The sequence below is a fragment of the Trachemys scripta genome, chromosome 7 (genome assembly GCF_013100865.1).
Source record: "Trachemys scripta elegans isolate TJP31775 chromosome 7, CAS_Tse_1.0, whole genome shotgun sequence".
Classification (NCBI taxonomy): Eukaryota; Metazoa; Chordata; order Testudines; family Emydidae; genus Trachemys; species Trachemys scripta.
The window spans coordinates 93,632,230-93,650,498 of record NC_048304.1 but is presented as its reverse complement, the minus strand read 5'-3'; the positions used below and the strand labels follow the sequence as shown (position 1 = coordinate 93,650,498).

General features: G+C 36.8%; 1 protein-coding gene across 2 annotated transcripts in view; it reads right to left on the bottom strand.

Moving 5' to 3' along the window:
• HECTD2 (HECT domain E3 ubiquitin protein ligase 2) overlaps positions 1 to 18,269 on the bottom strand; it is a 73,626-nt gene that overhangs the window by 35,379 nt on the left and 19,978 nt on the right. For both annotated transcript variants that reach the window (XM_034775337.1, XM_034775338.1), the window contains exons 3-9: positions 16,976 to 17,114; positions 13,473 to 13,575; positions 12,247 to 12,336; positions 9,429 to 9,493; positions 5,475 to 5,520; positions 4,219 to 4,328; positions 3,006 to 3,154 (exon numbers count right to left, since the gene is read on the bottom strand). In XM_034775337.1, coding sequence (XP_034631228.1) covers positions 3,006 to 3,154; positions 4,219 to 4,328; positions 5,475 to 5,520; positions 9,429 to 9,493; positions 12,247 to 12,336; positions 13,473 to 13,575; positions 16,976 to 17,114 — 702 coding nt within the window. The remainder of the gene's footprint in view (positions 1 to 3,005; positions 3,155 to 4,218; positions 4,329 to 5,474; positions 5,521 to 9,428; positions 9,494 to 12,246; positions 12,337 to 13,472; positions 13,576 to 16,975; positions 17,115 to 18,269) is intronic.

Sequence of the window (18,269 nt, the reverse complement as noted above, 5' to 3'; positions counted from 1 at the left end):
TGACAAGGCACGTAGAGCGCTGTATTTCCCTGGGTACACTGCTGCAGGTACTCCAACTCCCTGAGAAACCTAAGAGATATAGCGGAGTGGCTATGACTCTCCTCTGTGAGCGTGTACCAGGAATCAATCTGCAGCGCTGTACTGATCACCTTGTCAAGTGGCCAATCCTCTCCATTGTTGTGACCGGCTGCAGGAACGCGGAAGTGCTGGTTTCAAAACTCGTACCACAGAGAAAAAGCAAACAGTTTGCTGTTTGCTTTGAGTGAGTGAATGAATGAGCAGGGGGCCAGGAGTTCGGAACTTGCAAAATAGAGTGCTGACACGCTCCAAAAAGCGCTCTCCCCCCCCACCCTGTTTTGAAAAGCACGTTGCAGCCACATGAATGCTGGGATAGCTGCCCATAATGCACCGCTCCCAACACAGCTGCAAATGTTGCAAGTGTGGCCACGCCACTGCGCTGGCAGTTGTCAGTGTGGACAGACTGCAGCGCTTTCCCTACTCAGCTGTACGAAGACAGGTTTACTTCACAGCGCTGTACAGCTGCAACTGTAGCCAAGCCCTTAGCTACAGCATTGCTATCACTCTGCTAAAATAAATATTGTCATGCTGGCACACCAACACTTAATGAGAATACTTTACAAACCACTATAGTCAAAGAGAAACTGGACAAACAAGTGCTAATCTAAAGATCATTTTAAAAATATCTTTATTTTGCAGTTTGAATGTTAAAAAAATTAAGTCTAGGGACTCAAATTGCTTTTTTGCTATCTCAAACATGTCTCTGACATATGGATATTTGACATGCAATTAATACGTATCATTTAATTTACTTTTTTTGATATTTTATGAAGCAACAGATTTTGTCATTGAAATTAAAGTACCAGCTAATGCTTATGATCAGTGACTTGAAATAGGGAACAAAATTCCAAGGTAATTTTTTTCTGCTTCCATTTTTTCCAAATATACTTTAAGAATTTAAGAAAACTGAAATTCCAATGGAAGTCTAAAAAGTATTTTACTCATCAACAACAGAAGACTGCTTTCCTGAAAAAATATCTTAGCTTGACTGTATCTCAATAGGGTGAAATCTTGCCTCATGAAAGAGTAATAAAACTCCCATAGACTTCAGCAGGGCCAGGATTTCACCAAAGAGTAGTCTATTCATATAAGCCATAAATAAAAAAAGTATAGTCACCAGAACAATGGACACCTATGATTAAGGAATCAATTGATTACTTATCTTATTTTTCAACTCCCTGAACTCTTAATTTATCCAGATATTTCAAACAGATCTATTGACATAATATGTTTTTAAGTTATACATGTATAAGTTCAATGCAGTCTTAATAAAGGGAAAAAAGACATGGATGCACCCCAGGCCCTGCCTATTTCCTTTCAGGGTTTCAATTCTCTATCACCTTATTTGAGCTTCATAATGAAATAATTAGATACTAAATGAGGACGAGATTTAGCCAAATTGTCATTACATGGGGATCTGATTTTTAATCAACTGTTGTCTTGATGTAAAAAGAGGGCCCACACTGTAGACTTGAAACCACGCCCCAAAACTGACCCAATATTTATGGCAAATAATGACTCCTTTCAACAAGCCCAAATTTATGAGTCACAATGTATTTATTGCGATCAGTCAAGCAATACATTTGGGATTGCTAATCCAATGTAATACTAAGGTTTATAAATATCTGTTCATTCAACAATAAAAAACTTGTATAAAATGCTGCATTATAACAGGAGTTCTGACTTTCACTGGATGCGAAATAAGTTGAATGCTGCATATTGGAAATTTTTAAGATCTGCTAATCCACATGCTTTGCTTACAGGTTTGTGCCAGTGGGACTGCTGAATTTATATGTCAGCAACTCGTGGGAAATATCAGTGAGACTGGTATGGGCAATCTCACATTCATTTGATGTATTTTCTTTTAAGGGAAAACAGGCTAAATGCTGACCATTCACTTTGATTTGTGTTCAGACTACCTATATCTTTTTATATGTATCTATGTGGTAAGAATATATGTATCCTTACTACAACATTACAGTCTTATGCAGTTGCTGAAGCAACCTACTTTATAATCATTTATATCAATATATTCATACTCGCACCTGTGAGCTTTGACTACCGTATATACTCGTTCATTAGCCCGTTCATTTATAAGCTGACCTCCCAAGATGGTTAGGTAAAAATAGCAAAAACTGTATGACACTTTCATAAGCCGACCCTATATTTCAGGGGTTGGCAAACTTTGGCTCCTGGCCCGTTCGGGTACGCCACTAGCGGGCCTGGACGTTTTGTTTACCTGAAGCATTCACAGGCATGGAGCCCCTCGGCTCCTTGTGGCCGTGGTTCGCCGTTCCCAGCCAATGGGAGCTGCGGGAAATGGCTCTCATTGGCTGCCAACGGCAAACCGCGGCCACAGGGAGCCGAGGGGTTCCATGCCTGCGAACACGCCAGGTAAACAAAACGACAATGTATTAGATATTCCACAGAGTTTATCATCATCAAATTTTGGTGTAGACCCATTTATAAGCCAACCCCCACTCTTTGATACGTCACTTTTTTTACCAAAAATATTTGGCTTATGAACGAGTATATACAGTAAATCTTAATTGGTCACAATTTTGTGGGAGAAGATCTCATCCCCTGAAGTGCAAGATAAGATGGCACCTTCTCCCTAAATATACATACAGGATTAGGAAAGAAGTGATAGTTATGTAGACTAGATCACGTCTGGAGGGAAAATCTGCTTTTGGGTACAGTTTAAAGGCATTCTTTTAGGATAATGGAAAAAGCATTTGGTAGGTGTAGACAGGGGTGCATTCTCATTATGCAGTGGCAAAAACAGAAGTGCTGTGGGAACATCATGGTCCCTTGCAGAATCTGTTTTGTCAGTTACCATTTTATGTCTCTATGCTAAAAAGAAAAAGCGCATATATCCTAACAGAATTATGAACTAAGAATAATCAATTTTAATTAGAAAAACTTACTGAATAAAGACAAGACTTTGGTTGCTGATGGAATCCACCAAGTACATTTTATCATGGGTGGGAATTCTTCAGGTTTTGCAGGGAACAGACGTAAAGAAATAAATTGCAGCAACCTGTCTACTAACTGCTTAAATCTCCTCTGCGAAATCCTAGAAGAAACACACTGAAGTTACTCTTAAGTTAGTACTGCCTCCACTGAAGCCCACTATAATAAATTACCACATAATGGACAAAATTCCAAATACAAAGCTTATTGACATCTGCATACTTCTAAACATTGACATGTGGCAATATTTTTCTTTAAAGGATACAGCAATTCTATTGAATGCATCAGGCATACTATAGATATGCTTTAATCTCTACATTTTTTTAGATTACTGTATCAAAAGTTACATCTTTCCTAAATAGTTAATTGGCTCTTTATTAAAGTGGTAAATAGAAAGATAGAAATTATCTGCTCTCTGTGAAGTTTGTCTTTTAAATCTGACAGCTTTTTTGAATTTTCTATTTAGAGATATTTTGTTTCATTGAAAAGACACTAAAAAGAACTTCATGCTCTCTTGCGTATAGATTAAGTATTCTATAAACACTTTTTATGTTGTACAATACATAGCTTCCATGTATGTAGTAAGAGAAATGCACCATCTTTTAAAAGATAAAAAGTTCAAATTTTTAGTATTGTTTGGCTTTTCTATCCTGGCCGTAACAATGAAAAACATCAATCTTCATGTTACTGTCTTAACCAAGATTACAATCACCCTTTCAAACAGTGAGCCAAATCAATTATAGCTGTTAGAGTTTTTGGTAAACTAGGACACATCTCAGCTTGAGCGGGAAATTTTACCTCCTCAGGGAAAAGCTGCTCCCAAACCTAGCAGATAACCTGCAAGGCCAGGCTCATTCAGACAGAAGCCCTGTATCCAGATGAGGCTACAGTCCCTAGTGGCCCCTACTAGCACACCTCCAACAGGGCCACACTTCCACTAATGGGATCTGTGCAAAAGTTAACATAGCCTTGTAACTTCCATGAGTTTAGGAGAACTATGTATGTACCTCACAGCCTGCTCCTTCCTGCCAGACTCCATATATGTTTAAAAAAATAAAACTTTTCAGTTAATATAATTAAAGCTTGTCAGAATACAAAAACGTTCATTATCAATGAAAGTACATTAAAAATTGTGATCCTATATGATGGAAAGTTTGTTTTTTTTACTTTTTAAACCAGTGAGCTAGGAAATGGTGGTCAGCTTCTGCCAAGGTTGCTATCTGTCTTAGCAAGTGAGCATAGATGACATAAGTAGATGTGTTACTAAACTGAGGATTCTGCAAAAGATATTAAAAACATATTGTTAGTACCAAAATTAGTATAAAGAAAAAAGCCATTAGACTTTTCCAACCATTACAATCATGGATGAAAATATCATTCTGAACATTGGTTTTAAACAGAAATCAGACATTTGTTTATTTAAGGAAGACTTTGCTATAAGTGAACATCAATTAAAACATATTGGATAAGCAATACTTATGTAAATTTCAATATTCTTATGGCTGTGGTTAGCATTTACCCTACAGCTCAATATTATATACAACTATATTTCTCCACATAGATACTAATGATTGACATCTTCCAGGATTAGAGCATTAGTCTTAATTTCTATCACCCCTGCACTGGACTGATCACATTCCCACTATCACAGCAGGTTACATTTCACACAATTCACAGCTGCTTCCCCTCCCTGGTGTACTGAAAACCTTTTCTCCTACATGAATTAGATTCCCAGCTGACTTTATCCCCAAATACTGGTGAACTGCTCTCTTGTGTACAAAACACACCCAACAAGCCTCATCTACGTTAGTAAAATTCGGACTTATTATTGATCACCGATGCAACTCCACCAGTAACAGCAACAGTCAAATGCTAGTATAAATAAGACTCAGGCATTCTTACCTCTGTATAGTGATGCATTTATCGATAATATTTGTATGTTTCCTGCAACATTACAGCCTTATTTAATTGTTGGAACAAAACTCTGCTCAAAATATGCAGAATGTAGCCTGTTGGGAAAGTGGGCACAAGGGCAGATCAATGCAGGAGAGCTGGGGATGGGGAGGAAATAAAATAACCCACTTTGCTCTCTCATCCTGCAAGATGGCAGTTTCCAAACAGTAAAATTTGTATTGTTTTTTGCATGTAAATTAGAAAGAAAGCCTTTATTTTTCATATAAATTTAAAATTTTAAAAGAAAAAACCCACAGCAGTAGACTTTTCTGTAGAATAGCTGTAAATATTTCAGTACATAGTTTCCATACAGAAGGAAATTAAATATAAATCCATTTAATGTAAAGCCTCTCAACGTATATTTTTAATTTACAGTACACTTTACTAGTTACACTTATATTGCATACAGGATTGTACCTCATGCATTAAACAGATTATGTGTTTTATTAAAAAGCTTCTATTTTTCTTACCTGTAAAAGTATACAGTATGCTCTCAGATCATCTTTTGTTCGTGGCCTAAGAACAGATTTATACCAAAATCATATGTAAGTATAAAAAAACATTAACAGTCAATGAAAACATGTATCTAACTTCTCAGTATTGCTTCTCCAAAGATACCATATCTGATGTTCTTCTACAATCTATACATACTCTGGATCCCTTACATTGATCGGTCAGGAGAAGCAAAATTAGTCTATCATTGTAAACCATAGGCTGAGGAACCACAATCCACCTACATTCTGCCATAAAGAGTACTTCCAAAGTTATTATAGGCAAGAAGCATGTTACTGTAAATAACTATGTACACAGGGAAAATGTCTTTTAAAAGGATCTCAATACGATCCTGAAGAATCCTTTGAAGATACACCAAGTTGACTGACCCTACGTATTCCTGCAATAATATAAAGAGCAGCAGACATGCCCAGATAAGAGAAATTGACAAGAAAGAACATTTCTCTTATTAGAGATACTTGTCCATTGATCCTTTGCATAAAAAGCATAGCCAGAAGTGAAAAGTAGACAGGCAGGGAAGAACAGGTTAGGTCAGAAACACTGGAAAGCACAGAAGAACATTGCTGAAGCACCACTTCACTGAATACCCTCATATGACACGATACCCAGAACTCCTCTTTGGAATCAAATGTTTGCTTTATACATTTCCTTGATTGATGCTCAAGATCTCTCTGCCCATGAAAATGAAGCTGATTCAGAGGAGTGTGTCCACAGTCTCTCCAAGGAGAAACCTTTGGCCTTCAATGTTTTACTAAGAGAGCATTTGATTCAAGAATAGACTTTGTCCTTTTTGGATTTTCTGACTACTATGTTGAAGACTAATCAAAAAAGACAAAAACTTGACCATCAATACTGCTCTGTTCTCTTAAGATAAATATTGAGAACAAACCAAAAATCTGAGATATCAATTTTCTTTTTGAGGGCATTTTAGATTAGGGTAAAATAACAGGATACTAAAACATGAGATACACTTCTAAGTCTGAAATCCTGAGGGTTACTTTGTTCCCTATGGAATGTGCAGTAATAAGTCTCAACTAATATGACTTTTGATAATGATACACTCTGAGGAAGTGTTAGCCAGGAGGTAAATCCCACAAGGTAAGTCCACGTAAGAGTCTGGAAGTAGAAGTCTCTAATGAATCCCTCTCATGAGAACAGAAAGCAGGAATCAGTCTCAAAATGTCCTTGGTATTACAAGCATAATCAAACTGCCCACTTGTTTCTGACATAGGAAATGTTGCAGAGATCCTGGTGTGCTTTTTGTAATCATTGGCTTTCATAGTTTAGAAAAAGTGAATTCATTCTTGTAGCATCTGTTGGAGCTGTGTGAAGAGAGCCTGCAATTTCTGAATGGTCTATATTTCTTGGGTCAATTGTCTTCAAGAGATTTTAATCATGACCTTGTTGAGAGCTTCACCAAATGATCCTCCTCCATGCAAAGGTGTTAAAGGGTTACAAATTGCTTTGGTGGTTAGCTTTCCATAAACACAGCTATGTTTGTTTCCTGACAATGGTGGTTGGGATCTACTATGAAAGAAGAGATGAGAAGTCTTCAAGATGGACTGCATTATTTTGTGTTTGAAGGCTGTAGTTTTTCAAGGATGGAATTTTCAAAAGCTCTCAGCATTGGCTTACTTCTGCTTCCATTTAGGTCAATGATAAAACTCCCACTGGATTTAATGGGACTAGAGAAGGTCAATGCTGAGCACTTTTGAAAAGTCCACCCTAAGTTTCCTGAACTATAATACAGCAAAGTAGATGGCAGAGACAGAGGGCTGGAAAAATAATACTGAATTTCCTGGAGGCCTGAATTTCCTTAGAATGGTGCTTTGACCTTCCTGTCCAACATAGTGCTTAAGAAAGAAATCTTTCTTAATGAAGAAGATTGTTTCTTTCATCATGCCTGTCAATACAGCATCACTCTTGGGCGCTGTGGACAGTTCCTTTCTTTGCAGCTTATTCAAAAGTTATTGATCTGCTAGTTTATGCAATTGCTTTTTCATGGCTGCTCCCATTCTGAGTTCCTTAAGCAATCATTTCAAAGGAAAGTCCATGTGCTAGGAGGAAAATATATGACCACCTAATTTTTAACGGATTCTTTCTTGCCTTCTTTTGGTGAGGACTCCAGAGCCAAAATAATCTTTTTAATCATGGTGCTGCAGAATTCCATGGGACAAAAAGTCTTTCTTGGGAGCTTAGTTCAGATTTTAAAGAATAGTTGTTCTTTGAGGAAAGAGAATGAAAGGAAGTGGTTGAGTTGGAGGAGGACTCATATAGCATTTCCAAAGCTCCTAATTTTTTCTTGTATTTCTTTAATCTTGGATCTTAAGATGCAATCGTGGATCTTATGTCCATGACAGAAAGTGTCTACGGATTCAGAAGGAGACAGGGGGAGGAATAAGCTCTTTTAGTGCTCATTGCATATAGGATCCCATTGCTCTCCATTAAATAATTGACTAAAAGAGACCTTTGGGACCTTACCAAATTCTGGCTACTCTCTAAGTGAGGGGGACCTTGAGCAACAGGAACAATGTCAGCCAACTAGCTATCTTAGCATCTTTTCCATATTTGTACAGCACCCATCACAAGGGACCCAAATACTAGTTAATATAAATATTTATTAAAAACCATCCCCACATCTTAGAGGTGGGGGGAATCTTATGGAATGGGAGATGCATGAGGAGCTGGGAATAGTGGAGGAAAAGAAGGAGTTCCTCACTCTTCTTTCTATCTTAGAGGAGCATGGATGGTCTCATCGCCCTTCATGGTAGAGGATTTGCCTACCTGCCTTTTTGTATTTTGTGACTGGTATATCAGTGTGGTTTTGCTACTTCTTGCTGTTCATTTACTTTCTTGCTGCTGTTACTGTCACTGCTGAGACTTGCCTCCCTCACTGAATTTTTTGTGTCTCTCTTCAGGCTGTTCTGTTTTAGGCTACTGCTATTTGCTGAGCCACTTTGGTGGGAATTGGGAAGTAGCTTATCCATCACATTCCCCTCTATCCAGCAAAGATCTATCAACCAAAAGAGGCAGTAATGACCAAGAATGGAGTGGGGAAAATAACTCTGTCTGGAACACCATCGTAAACCACTAGTCTAAGTGCTGCCCTGGCAATAGAAGAGCAATTTGCATTGCGGAGAGGCAGCAGAGAAATGAGATTCTGAAAGCAAAAATCTGAAAAGAAAAAGAGGGCTTCCAGCTGAAAAATAAAGGTTTATTCGAAAAGCATGAGGGAACTCCAGAGCCGCGTACCCATTTCCTAAGAAATTTCTAGCAAGAAGTCGGAGAGACGGCCTCTTGAACCAGTGCCCACTATGACTAAGGATATATCTATATTGTAAAAAAACAAAGAAAGGATAAGAAAAAAACCCATGTGTTCTTAACTTCAGTTTGCTAACCCACATTGGCCAACTTGGGTTAAAATAGCAGTGAAGACATGGTTAACCTGGTTTTTAACTTGAGTTAGCAGCTTGAGTTCGAGCCTTAGAGGGAAGCCTGGGGTTGAACATGAACTGTATGCTGAGTTTGCCATGTCTTCACAACCTGAGTTAGCTAATGCAGAAGTTGGTCCAATCAAAGATAGTATGTCACCTTCCTTGTCTCTCCTACCTAATTTAAGTTTTTTTGCAGTGTAGTAATACAATGAGAGCTCCAGCTATTTCTAATCAATCACTCAGAGGGGATTTGACTAAGATTTAGATGATCAGCGGATGTGTCTCTTCAAATGAGAAACTTCTAAAGCAAATAAGATGTAACACAAATAATTGTTCATTCTTGGTCTAAAAACATGCGAGATCCTTGTCATGTATTAAAGAAAGATAATATACTAGTACAATAAACCCAGATTTTCCACTAATGTAAATGGGTACAAATGCTGGTTGTAAATGGGTACAAATGCTGGTTATAATTACCCTTTCCACTCCTGTAACAGACCATTAATTATTCCTTTTAGGACAGACTTCTGAATATCTTGAGGCTAGGGAGAATGTAAAGAAAAAAACAAACAGCATTAGGTTAGAGTTCACTTATTTTTTGTTCATATAATACAATTGTTGAAACATGACAGTAGGATAACATTCTTATTTAAAGGATTAGGAATAGTTTTTACTCCACAATAAAACTCAACTTTTTATTTTGTCTACTTTACCGAAAAAATATAACTAAAACAACCCAAACTAATAATAATACAATTAATATTAAGAGGAAATTTATATGCATTCTATTCTGCTACCTTCATTGAGAGAAATGTCCAGGTTAGTTCCAACTGGGACTACTCAGGTGCATAACATTATTCAGGTGTAAATGTTTATTAGATTTTGCCCTTTGTTCACAATGAAGTAACATTAATAGATCAGTAGAAAAATTTGGGCTTTTACTGTTGAACAAAGAAACTAGGAGAAAATGTTAAACTTACTTTTGGTGCCATTAAAAAATGGTGCCATCAAAAATTTGACTTTACTACACTACTGTATTTGTGGTTCTCCCTATACTTAAAATGGGAATACTGCACATACAAACCTACACTGAACTACACTGAGCAGTAAATTTTAAGATTCTAATTCTACCCACTCTATGGGAGAAACTGATTTTAAAGTAATCTGTGAGAAACTTTCAATGAAAATTGCATATGTAACATTATTTTACTTACAACTCTCAGATGAATATTTAGTTCAGTTAGCTGAATTTTGAATACTAGGTCTATAGGTAAATTAGATTCGGCAAGATTTATTAAATTGGTTATTAAAATTCTCTCATTTTAGGACTGACAACTAAATATGTATGTATCAGATTTAATGCAGAATGAATAATATTCAATTTCTTAATGAGTCACTGAATATGTAATAAATGCTACCTTTACTTTTCCATATTTCCAGTCTTCAAGTTTCCATGTTACTAATTTAGAATTAAAATACTAATTTTCTTATAATGATAATAGAAAGAATGACCTTATACTGATTTTAGTACTAGGTTAATTGTATAAGAAAGCTGACCTAATTTTTTCCTTCATGCAAATTACCTTCTCTACAAAAGCTAAATGCCCAAGGTCTACTGAATACTTCTTGATCATTCTAGCTCTAGTCAACAGAAGCTCTTGTTTAATAGCTTGATTACATCTGTAAAAATTAGGAAAGGCAAATCCCATCAATCTAGTCAGTCCAGAAAAAGTTCAATACATATTTTTTTCTTTTCATATATAAACTTAAACCTTTTAGTTTGCAGACCATTCAAAGCTTTGCTTGGTAATACCACAAGCAGAATTTGAAATAGAAAAACAAATCAGGGGAGCAAGTGTGTTTTCACTATAGCTAAACTTCCCAATCAAAACATTATCAGTTTATTACATTTTCCCCAAATCTTTATTTAGATGTGACACCATAGGAGGATTATTAAAGTAATATAAATTATCAAGGCTGGATGCGTAGGAAAAGAAACAAAAACAGAGACCACCCTAGACAAATCACGGCTAGCTAGGCTCTACATTTGGTTAAATAAAATATTGTTTAGGTTACCAGAAGACCTTATCTTAAATTAAGCCCTATTAAATAGGCACAAAACATTTCAACTGGATGCAAACACGGAAAAAAAAATGTTTAAAAAAAGCTACATCATCTAAAAAGTATATCACCCAAACTTAAGGAGATGGATTTAGAGTGGGAGTCCAGTGAAAGTGATGAGATAAAGATTGCACAATTGTTTTGAATCAATATATGTTTTTCTGTTGCACAACAAAGTTTAACTTTTGGTATCACTAGTGTCTCTTACATATTCTATATTATCTTATAGGTTCTTTTTCTATTATCTTGTTTTCCTGACTACTTGTTAGTATGTAAGATAAGACTCTTTCTTTCTACTGTCCAAGTCCCCAGTCCTGCAAGAGCCGTATGCTGTGCAGGGCCCTTCTAACTTCACTAGAACACTGCACAGGTGGACCCTTATACACAATGTAGAGCCTGTTTGAAATCAGTGGTGTCCTGCACAATCACAGGAATCTACCTGCAAAAGCTGTTTTCAGGATCTATGCCTCAGATGTTGTGAGGAAAACCCCCTCATTACCATTTTTTCTTTCATACCTCTCAAAAGAGACCAGTTCAGTGCCATGCAAACAGATAGCCTAGATACAAACTAATAGTTACACAATATCCTTTACTGAACAGTAATATTAAATTCACTATAGCAGATACAAATATTTTTGTCCAGCAAAACACCAAAGGTCACACAAAAATAATAAATAATAAAAAATTGGCTAAATTAAGAAGTGGTCAAGAATGCCTATATTGGGCACTTGCTCCCCTGATTTGTTTTTCTATTTCAAATTCTGCTTGTGGTATTACCAACTTTCAAATTATTTGAAACCCATCATTTGCACATGTAACTTGCCTGTGCATATTCATATGATTGTCACTCTCATTCCATCTGCCCCATTGCTTCCTACACTCATTTCTGTATCTTTTTTCAATCCAGATTGTAAGCTTTTGGGGCAAGGAAGCATGCCTTACTATGTTTGTGCAGCATATAGCATGGTGGGGTCCTAGTCCTGACTGAGGCCTCTAGACTCTACCAAAATATAAACAATATTATTAACTAAAAGTTATTCTATCCGTAGAGTGCAGTTTTCAGGATTTTATGGTGATTTCATGTAACCTTGCACAGTTTTTGCAATTTCAGCAGATTCCTCAGTTCATAATTGTGAATCTTTTAAAACATTTTAAAAACATCTTCTTTACTTACAGTATTTAGTAAGGCATCATAGACAGCATTCACAAATTTAGCATTGATTCCAGAGTCTTCAATGGTACTGAAAGGGAGACTGACATCTTTCTGCAAATTCAAATCATAAACATTTTTTACTCAAGTTATTTCTAATGTCATTTTAAAAAAATTCCCTTCAAAATAAAAAAGTTTTGGTGTGCTAACATTGTATCAATTTTAGAAAAAAGTATGTACAGAGAAAAAAATTGATAATTTTTTGTAACAACAAAAAAGAAACCAGGTCAGATATGATATTGTATCTTTTTCAAATTCTAATACAAGAATACATTATGTTAGCGAAGTTCACATGGGTTCAATTTGTCAAAAAAGTCTAAAATAATGAGACTACATTAGATGTGTCAGCTGATACATGATGAGTGATTTAGTCTACCATTTCTAGTCATTGGTTCAAATTCAAATTCAGCAACAGTCAAGAGCAACAAAATTACTACCACACAATATCGGTTTGATAGCCTGTGGGACATGAATTAATTGCCTCAATACAGATCCCACTGTTCACAGCAAATAGCACAATCACATTTTGCACTGACACACACAGATTCTGAAAAAATACGAAGGATTTATTGGGCATGGGGACTGAAGCACTGAGGCACATTAAGAAGGCAATGCAAGGAAGAATGCATTGCCAAAAACCATACTGTATTTCATTGGGGAATTAAGGGCTTCAGTCTCCAGGGCTGTCAGATAACTATTTTACTAGCAATGGAATGTACATCAACAATAGCCTAAAAAGATAGTAAAGCAACTCCATAGTCATAAAGTATTACAAATTTTAACAGAATAATATGTCTATAGTTTCACTTACTATAATGCAAAGTTAATCTTTCAGAAACGGGTTGTACAGAGACAGCTTTTATAAAGTCTTTGCATTTTCTTTAATTCTCAGGACACCAATTTTTGTATTTCTTTTGTTTTAAATCCTACAAATGAGCTTGAAACATTGGTTTACTAATACATGAATAATGAACAAATGGTTTGCTAAAAACAAATAATAAATGGAACTAGTAAATGAAACAATGAAATGCTATAACTACAAAGTGTATGGGTAAGGTAAACAAGCTAATACTATGAGTCTAGTCTGTTTAAGTAAACAAAGATAAATATAAATGTTATGTGATGGATATATAGCATCTTGAAGATATAAAACCTATAAGAGCTAAGCAGCATTCTGAATTGTTTTCTACCTTAAATGCAGCATTTAGCTCCAGGAAAGAATCAAATGTTGTTAAATAAAAATCATGTACAGCTTTCCAATCTCCTGATGACTTAGCTTTTTCCATATCCTCCCTAGAAGGAAAATTCACAAATAAATATATAATCACACAAAAGTTTATGTACAAATATTAAACGCTTTTTGAAATAGACTTTGTACTTAATACTTCACTATTCAAAATGAATAGTGTCTTTCAGCTCTAAACAGATTTATGAGAACGGTTAATTTAAGAATTGATGTGTGCAAGTTAACTTCTACTCGAATATTTTACCTGAAAACCTAGAAACACTGACGCTCCAAAAGAATGGAAGCATTTGAAATTGGATGTGCAAAATATATTTCAACACTACCTGATCATAATATTTATTAATTCAGTGGATTATGATTTCAGTATTTTAAAACAAATTAGTAATAGAATAATGTATTATCAATTCTTATGCAATGTGTAGAAATAATTTAAAATAGTAAGTAACCTCCTAAAACTGTTAATTTAACATTACAGGTACTGATCTTTGCTTGTATTACAAGCTTTAAAATTCCTAAATTTTACATAGCATGTGTAAGATCACATTCATTGTTGTAACAATAAAATTCAGAGATTCTAGTTAAAAGCTGGGAGTTGGATAGGTTATGTGAACATATTAAACACCCATAAAGAAGTAATGTCTGATATAATGGAAAACTCCAAATACCTTGAAAATGGAAGTAAAAACATTTATGCAAAGCCAATCTACAACTTATTTTCATATTAGTAGGGCCAGTGTTCTCCAGCAATGAAAACAGTAATTTCGGATTTTCAAAGCTATATATTTCAGACATTTTTGATATGCATTATATTAATAAAAATACACTTATTGACAAACATGAGCAATATGCAATCCTTTACAATAATGGTGCTCAAACTTTTCCAGTCGCATCCTGCTCCTTACCAGTAATGGAATCTATCTGCAACCCTCTCCCCCACCATTACTGCATAGCCTAGACTTCCTCAGCAGCAGAGCTTGGGCAGAAGGTGGAGAATTGGGGATGGGGGAGGAGCTCGGGCTAGAGGTGGAGCTGGTCTGGGGGCGGAGAAGAAATGAAGGCAGAGCTGGGCCTGGAGGCAGGGCAGGACTGGGTGAGGGCAAAAAGGTGTTGGAGACGGACCTGGTCTGGGTGCGGAGCGGGGCTGGAAGTGTGGCGCTCCGTCCCTGTCCCCACCACGCATCCCCTGAACAGTCCTCTGCACTAGGGTTACCATACGTCCAGATTTTCCCGGACATGTCCGCCTTTTTGGGACTCAAATCCCAGTCCGGGGGGAAATCCCAAAAAGCTGGGGGTGCTCGGCCGGGGGCTGGCCCGGGGCCACAGGGCTGGGCCGGGCCCGGCGGTGCGGGGCCGGCAGTGCTGGGCCGGGGGTGCTCGGCCGGGGGCTGGCCCGGCGGTGCAGGGCTGGGGGTGCTGGGCCGGAGGCTGGCACGGGCCGGGCCCGGCGGTGTGGGGCCGGGGGCTGGGGCCGGAGGGAGCCGCTCAGTTGGGGGGGAGGGGGGGGGACAGACTGGGCCGCGCCTCCTCCTCCCACCCCCCCCCACTGCCCAGCTTACCTGCTGCCTGCTTCAGACTTTCCGCGAATCAAATGTTCGCAGGAAGCAGGGGAGGGGGCGGAGTTGGGGCGGGGACTTTGGGGAAGGGGTGGAGTTGGGGCATGGGCGGGGCTGGGGGTAGAGCCGGGGCCCTGTGGAGTGTCCTCTTTTTGGACACTCAAAATATGGTAACCCTACTCTGCACCCTCCGATGGGGGCGCACCCTACACTTTGAGAACGCCTGCTTTACAGCACAAAAATGCTGGGCACTGAGGGCTAGAGCCAGCTGTGCAGAGGGGTGGGGGACAGACGCTGGGTACGGAGGGCTAGAGCCAGGCAAGCTGTGTGGCAGGAGGAAGGAGCCAGCGGTGTGCAGGGGAGATGAGTGGGTGACAGGTGCTGTGGACATCACCCTGCATGCCCTGCTCACCCGCTGAATGGCAATTCCAAAAATTAAGGGCAATTCCAGAAATGAAGAGTCATTTAGGAAAAAAATAAAAAAAAGTAGTAATAGCGGCAATTTCCAGAAAACATTGGCCCTACATGTTAGTGATACAAATCACAAATTTATTTTTTCTTCTACAACATAAAATATTTTTATATAGTCACTCATATGATAAACTTGTGTATTTCAATGAAACACACTGTAAATGTGAAAATAGACATAATATAATCAAAGTGCTTAAAGGATTTAGGAGCATGCCTTGCTGTAAGTCAATAGGGCTTAGGTTCCTAAGTCATGGACACTTTTGAAAATTTTATAATTAATAAATTAATAAAATGCGTGGTAGATGGGTTTGTCACATGTTTCAGTTTTTTGACCACTTGAGTTCTAGACAAATATTCTCTTTTACCAATTCCTTTGTGATACCTGACTCATTCTGCACCAAGTAAAGAAACACCTGACAAATCAAAAAATCTGTTACTTTTAACCTCCTACTAAAAATGAGAAATCTCAAACACACAAAAAAAGCAACCAACTTGTTAAAAGAAGATAAACTCATATGTCACTAAGAACAACTGTGAACTTTTCCTTGATAAATGAGATCAGTTAGGTTTGTGTTCTGACAGAGGGAGTAAACATGAAAGTGGAACAAAGCCAAATTGATTTGGCACAGTGATCATATTGTCCTTTTGCTAAATTGTAAGAGGACAGCAGTATAAAGCTCACCTGTACGGACTCTGATCTAAGTCCGCAGAATAAAAGGCCTATTAAGAGTAGTGCTTCTCACATAAGGGAATTAGCACTAGAAAGAAGGGATTTCCCCAATATGGTTTCAAGCTTACTTACACTATTTAAAATAGCACTAACATCAATAGAAAGGAAAATAAAATAAAAAAAAAGGAACTACAAAAAGAGTGAACTACCAACACCAGTGTCCTTTGACATAATATGAAAAAAAAATTCTACATTTTAAACATTTAAGTGAGAGGTGGCACAGCCCATATTATTAACTATTGTCAAAGGTCCAAAAATATAGGAAGTTACAAATTAATGGCCTGGTACACAATGTCTTCAGTCAGAGTTGAGAATCTCTGATTGAAAATAAATATCCACTAAATATCAGTAGTTCTTTCCTCCCATTTCCCCCAAAAAACGTTAATGGTAGAAAAAAATGCATGTGGCACTGAGCTGCTGATGGTGCTATCTGTTAGGTGATGCATAAAACCCAAGCTGAGCAAGGAGTCATGACAATTTCCACAGACACGGAAGTATTAATTCCAGCATCCTAGCCAAATTAACATACATAAATACATTCTATCTAGCATTCTGTTATCTTGTACTGATCCCATCACTAGAGGTCAGCCAGAAAATAAATATTACATACATAAACAAACATACATAAATAAAATGGAAAATCAGTCAATAAAAACCAAAACAGAGTATACAGTTAAAACCAATACAACTTACTGGAAGTCTTTCATAGTTTTGGTTCGGATGGGAAGGGAAGGTTCTGGAGGGACTGGAGCTTTCAGTTCCGGTGGTAGTGTATCTATAGAGATGCGCTGCTTTTGCCTAACATCAAGGCAAATTGGTGGTAGATCTCTCACTTATTGAAAAATTTTAAAGAAGTGGTAAAATATATTGTAATCGTGTACATAATTTACAAAGAAAGATTGATTTATTTAGCTTGCAAAACACAAAGGCATATGAACTATACAAAAGGATTAAAGTTTACATTGTAATCTGTAAAAATAACCTAAACATTGTTTTTGTAAACTAGGAACTCGTATATATGTGAAACTGACGGAAAATGCCTTTTCAACCAATATAAGAACTAGCTTAATTTTTTTCAATATTGCTCAAAATTTCATTTTTTGAACAATATCAAAATTTAAAATTTCACTGTGAAAAAACAAACACGTTCTCGCTATTTTACTTTCCTCCTCTTACCTTTTTGCAGTGAAAATAAGTAAAAGGAGTGAGAGAAAATGGTATTTTCCCTTCCAAATCTTTTCAAAAAAATTTAAAAATGTAGAAAAAAAAAAAGAAATAAATCACTTTTCAAATTAAACCAAAAATTTTCATTTCTTTTGACTGTTTTAGTGAAGCTTACTTACTGCCTGACCAGCTGCAATATTTATATATTAGGGCTGTCAAGTGATTAAAAAAATTAATCACAATTAATCGCATGATTAATCATGCTGTTAAATAATAATAGAATACCATTTATTTAAATATTTTTTGATCTTTTCTACAATTTTAAATATATTGATTTCAATTACAACACAGACTACAAAGTGTACAGTGCTCACTTTATATTTATTTTTGATTACAAATGTCTACACGGTAAAAAACAAAATAAATAGTATTTTTCAACTCACCTAATACAAGTACTGTAGTGCAATCTCTATCATGAAAGTTGAACTTAAAATGTAGAATTATGTACAAAAATCACTGCATTCAAAAATAAAACAGTGTAAAACTTTAGAGCCTACAAGTCTACTCAGTCCAATGTTTAGCACATCTGGCTCGTAAAGACCTTGCAATGCCAGCTACAAAAGTGCCATGCGAATGCCTGTTCTCACTTTCAGCAGCATTATCTCCCATAAATATAAACAAACTTGTTTATCTGAGTGATTGGATGAACAAGAAGTAGGACTGAGTGGACTTGTAGCCTCTAAAGTTTTACATTATTTTGTTTTTGAGTGCAGTTATGTAACAAAAAAAAATTTGACATTTGTAAGTTACACTTTCATGATAA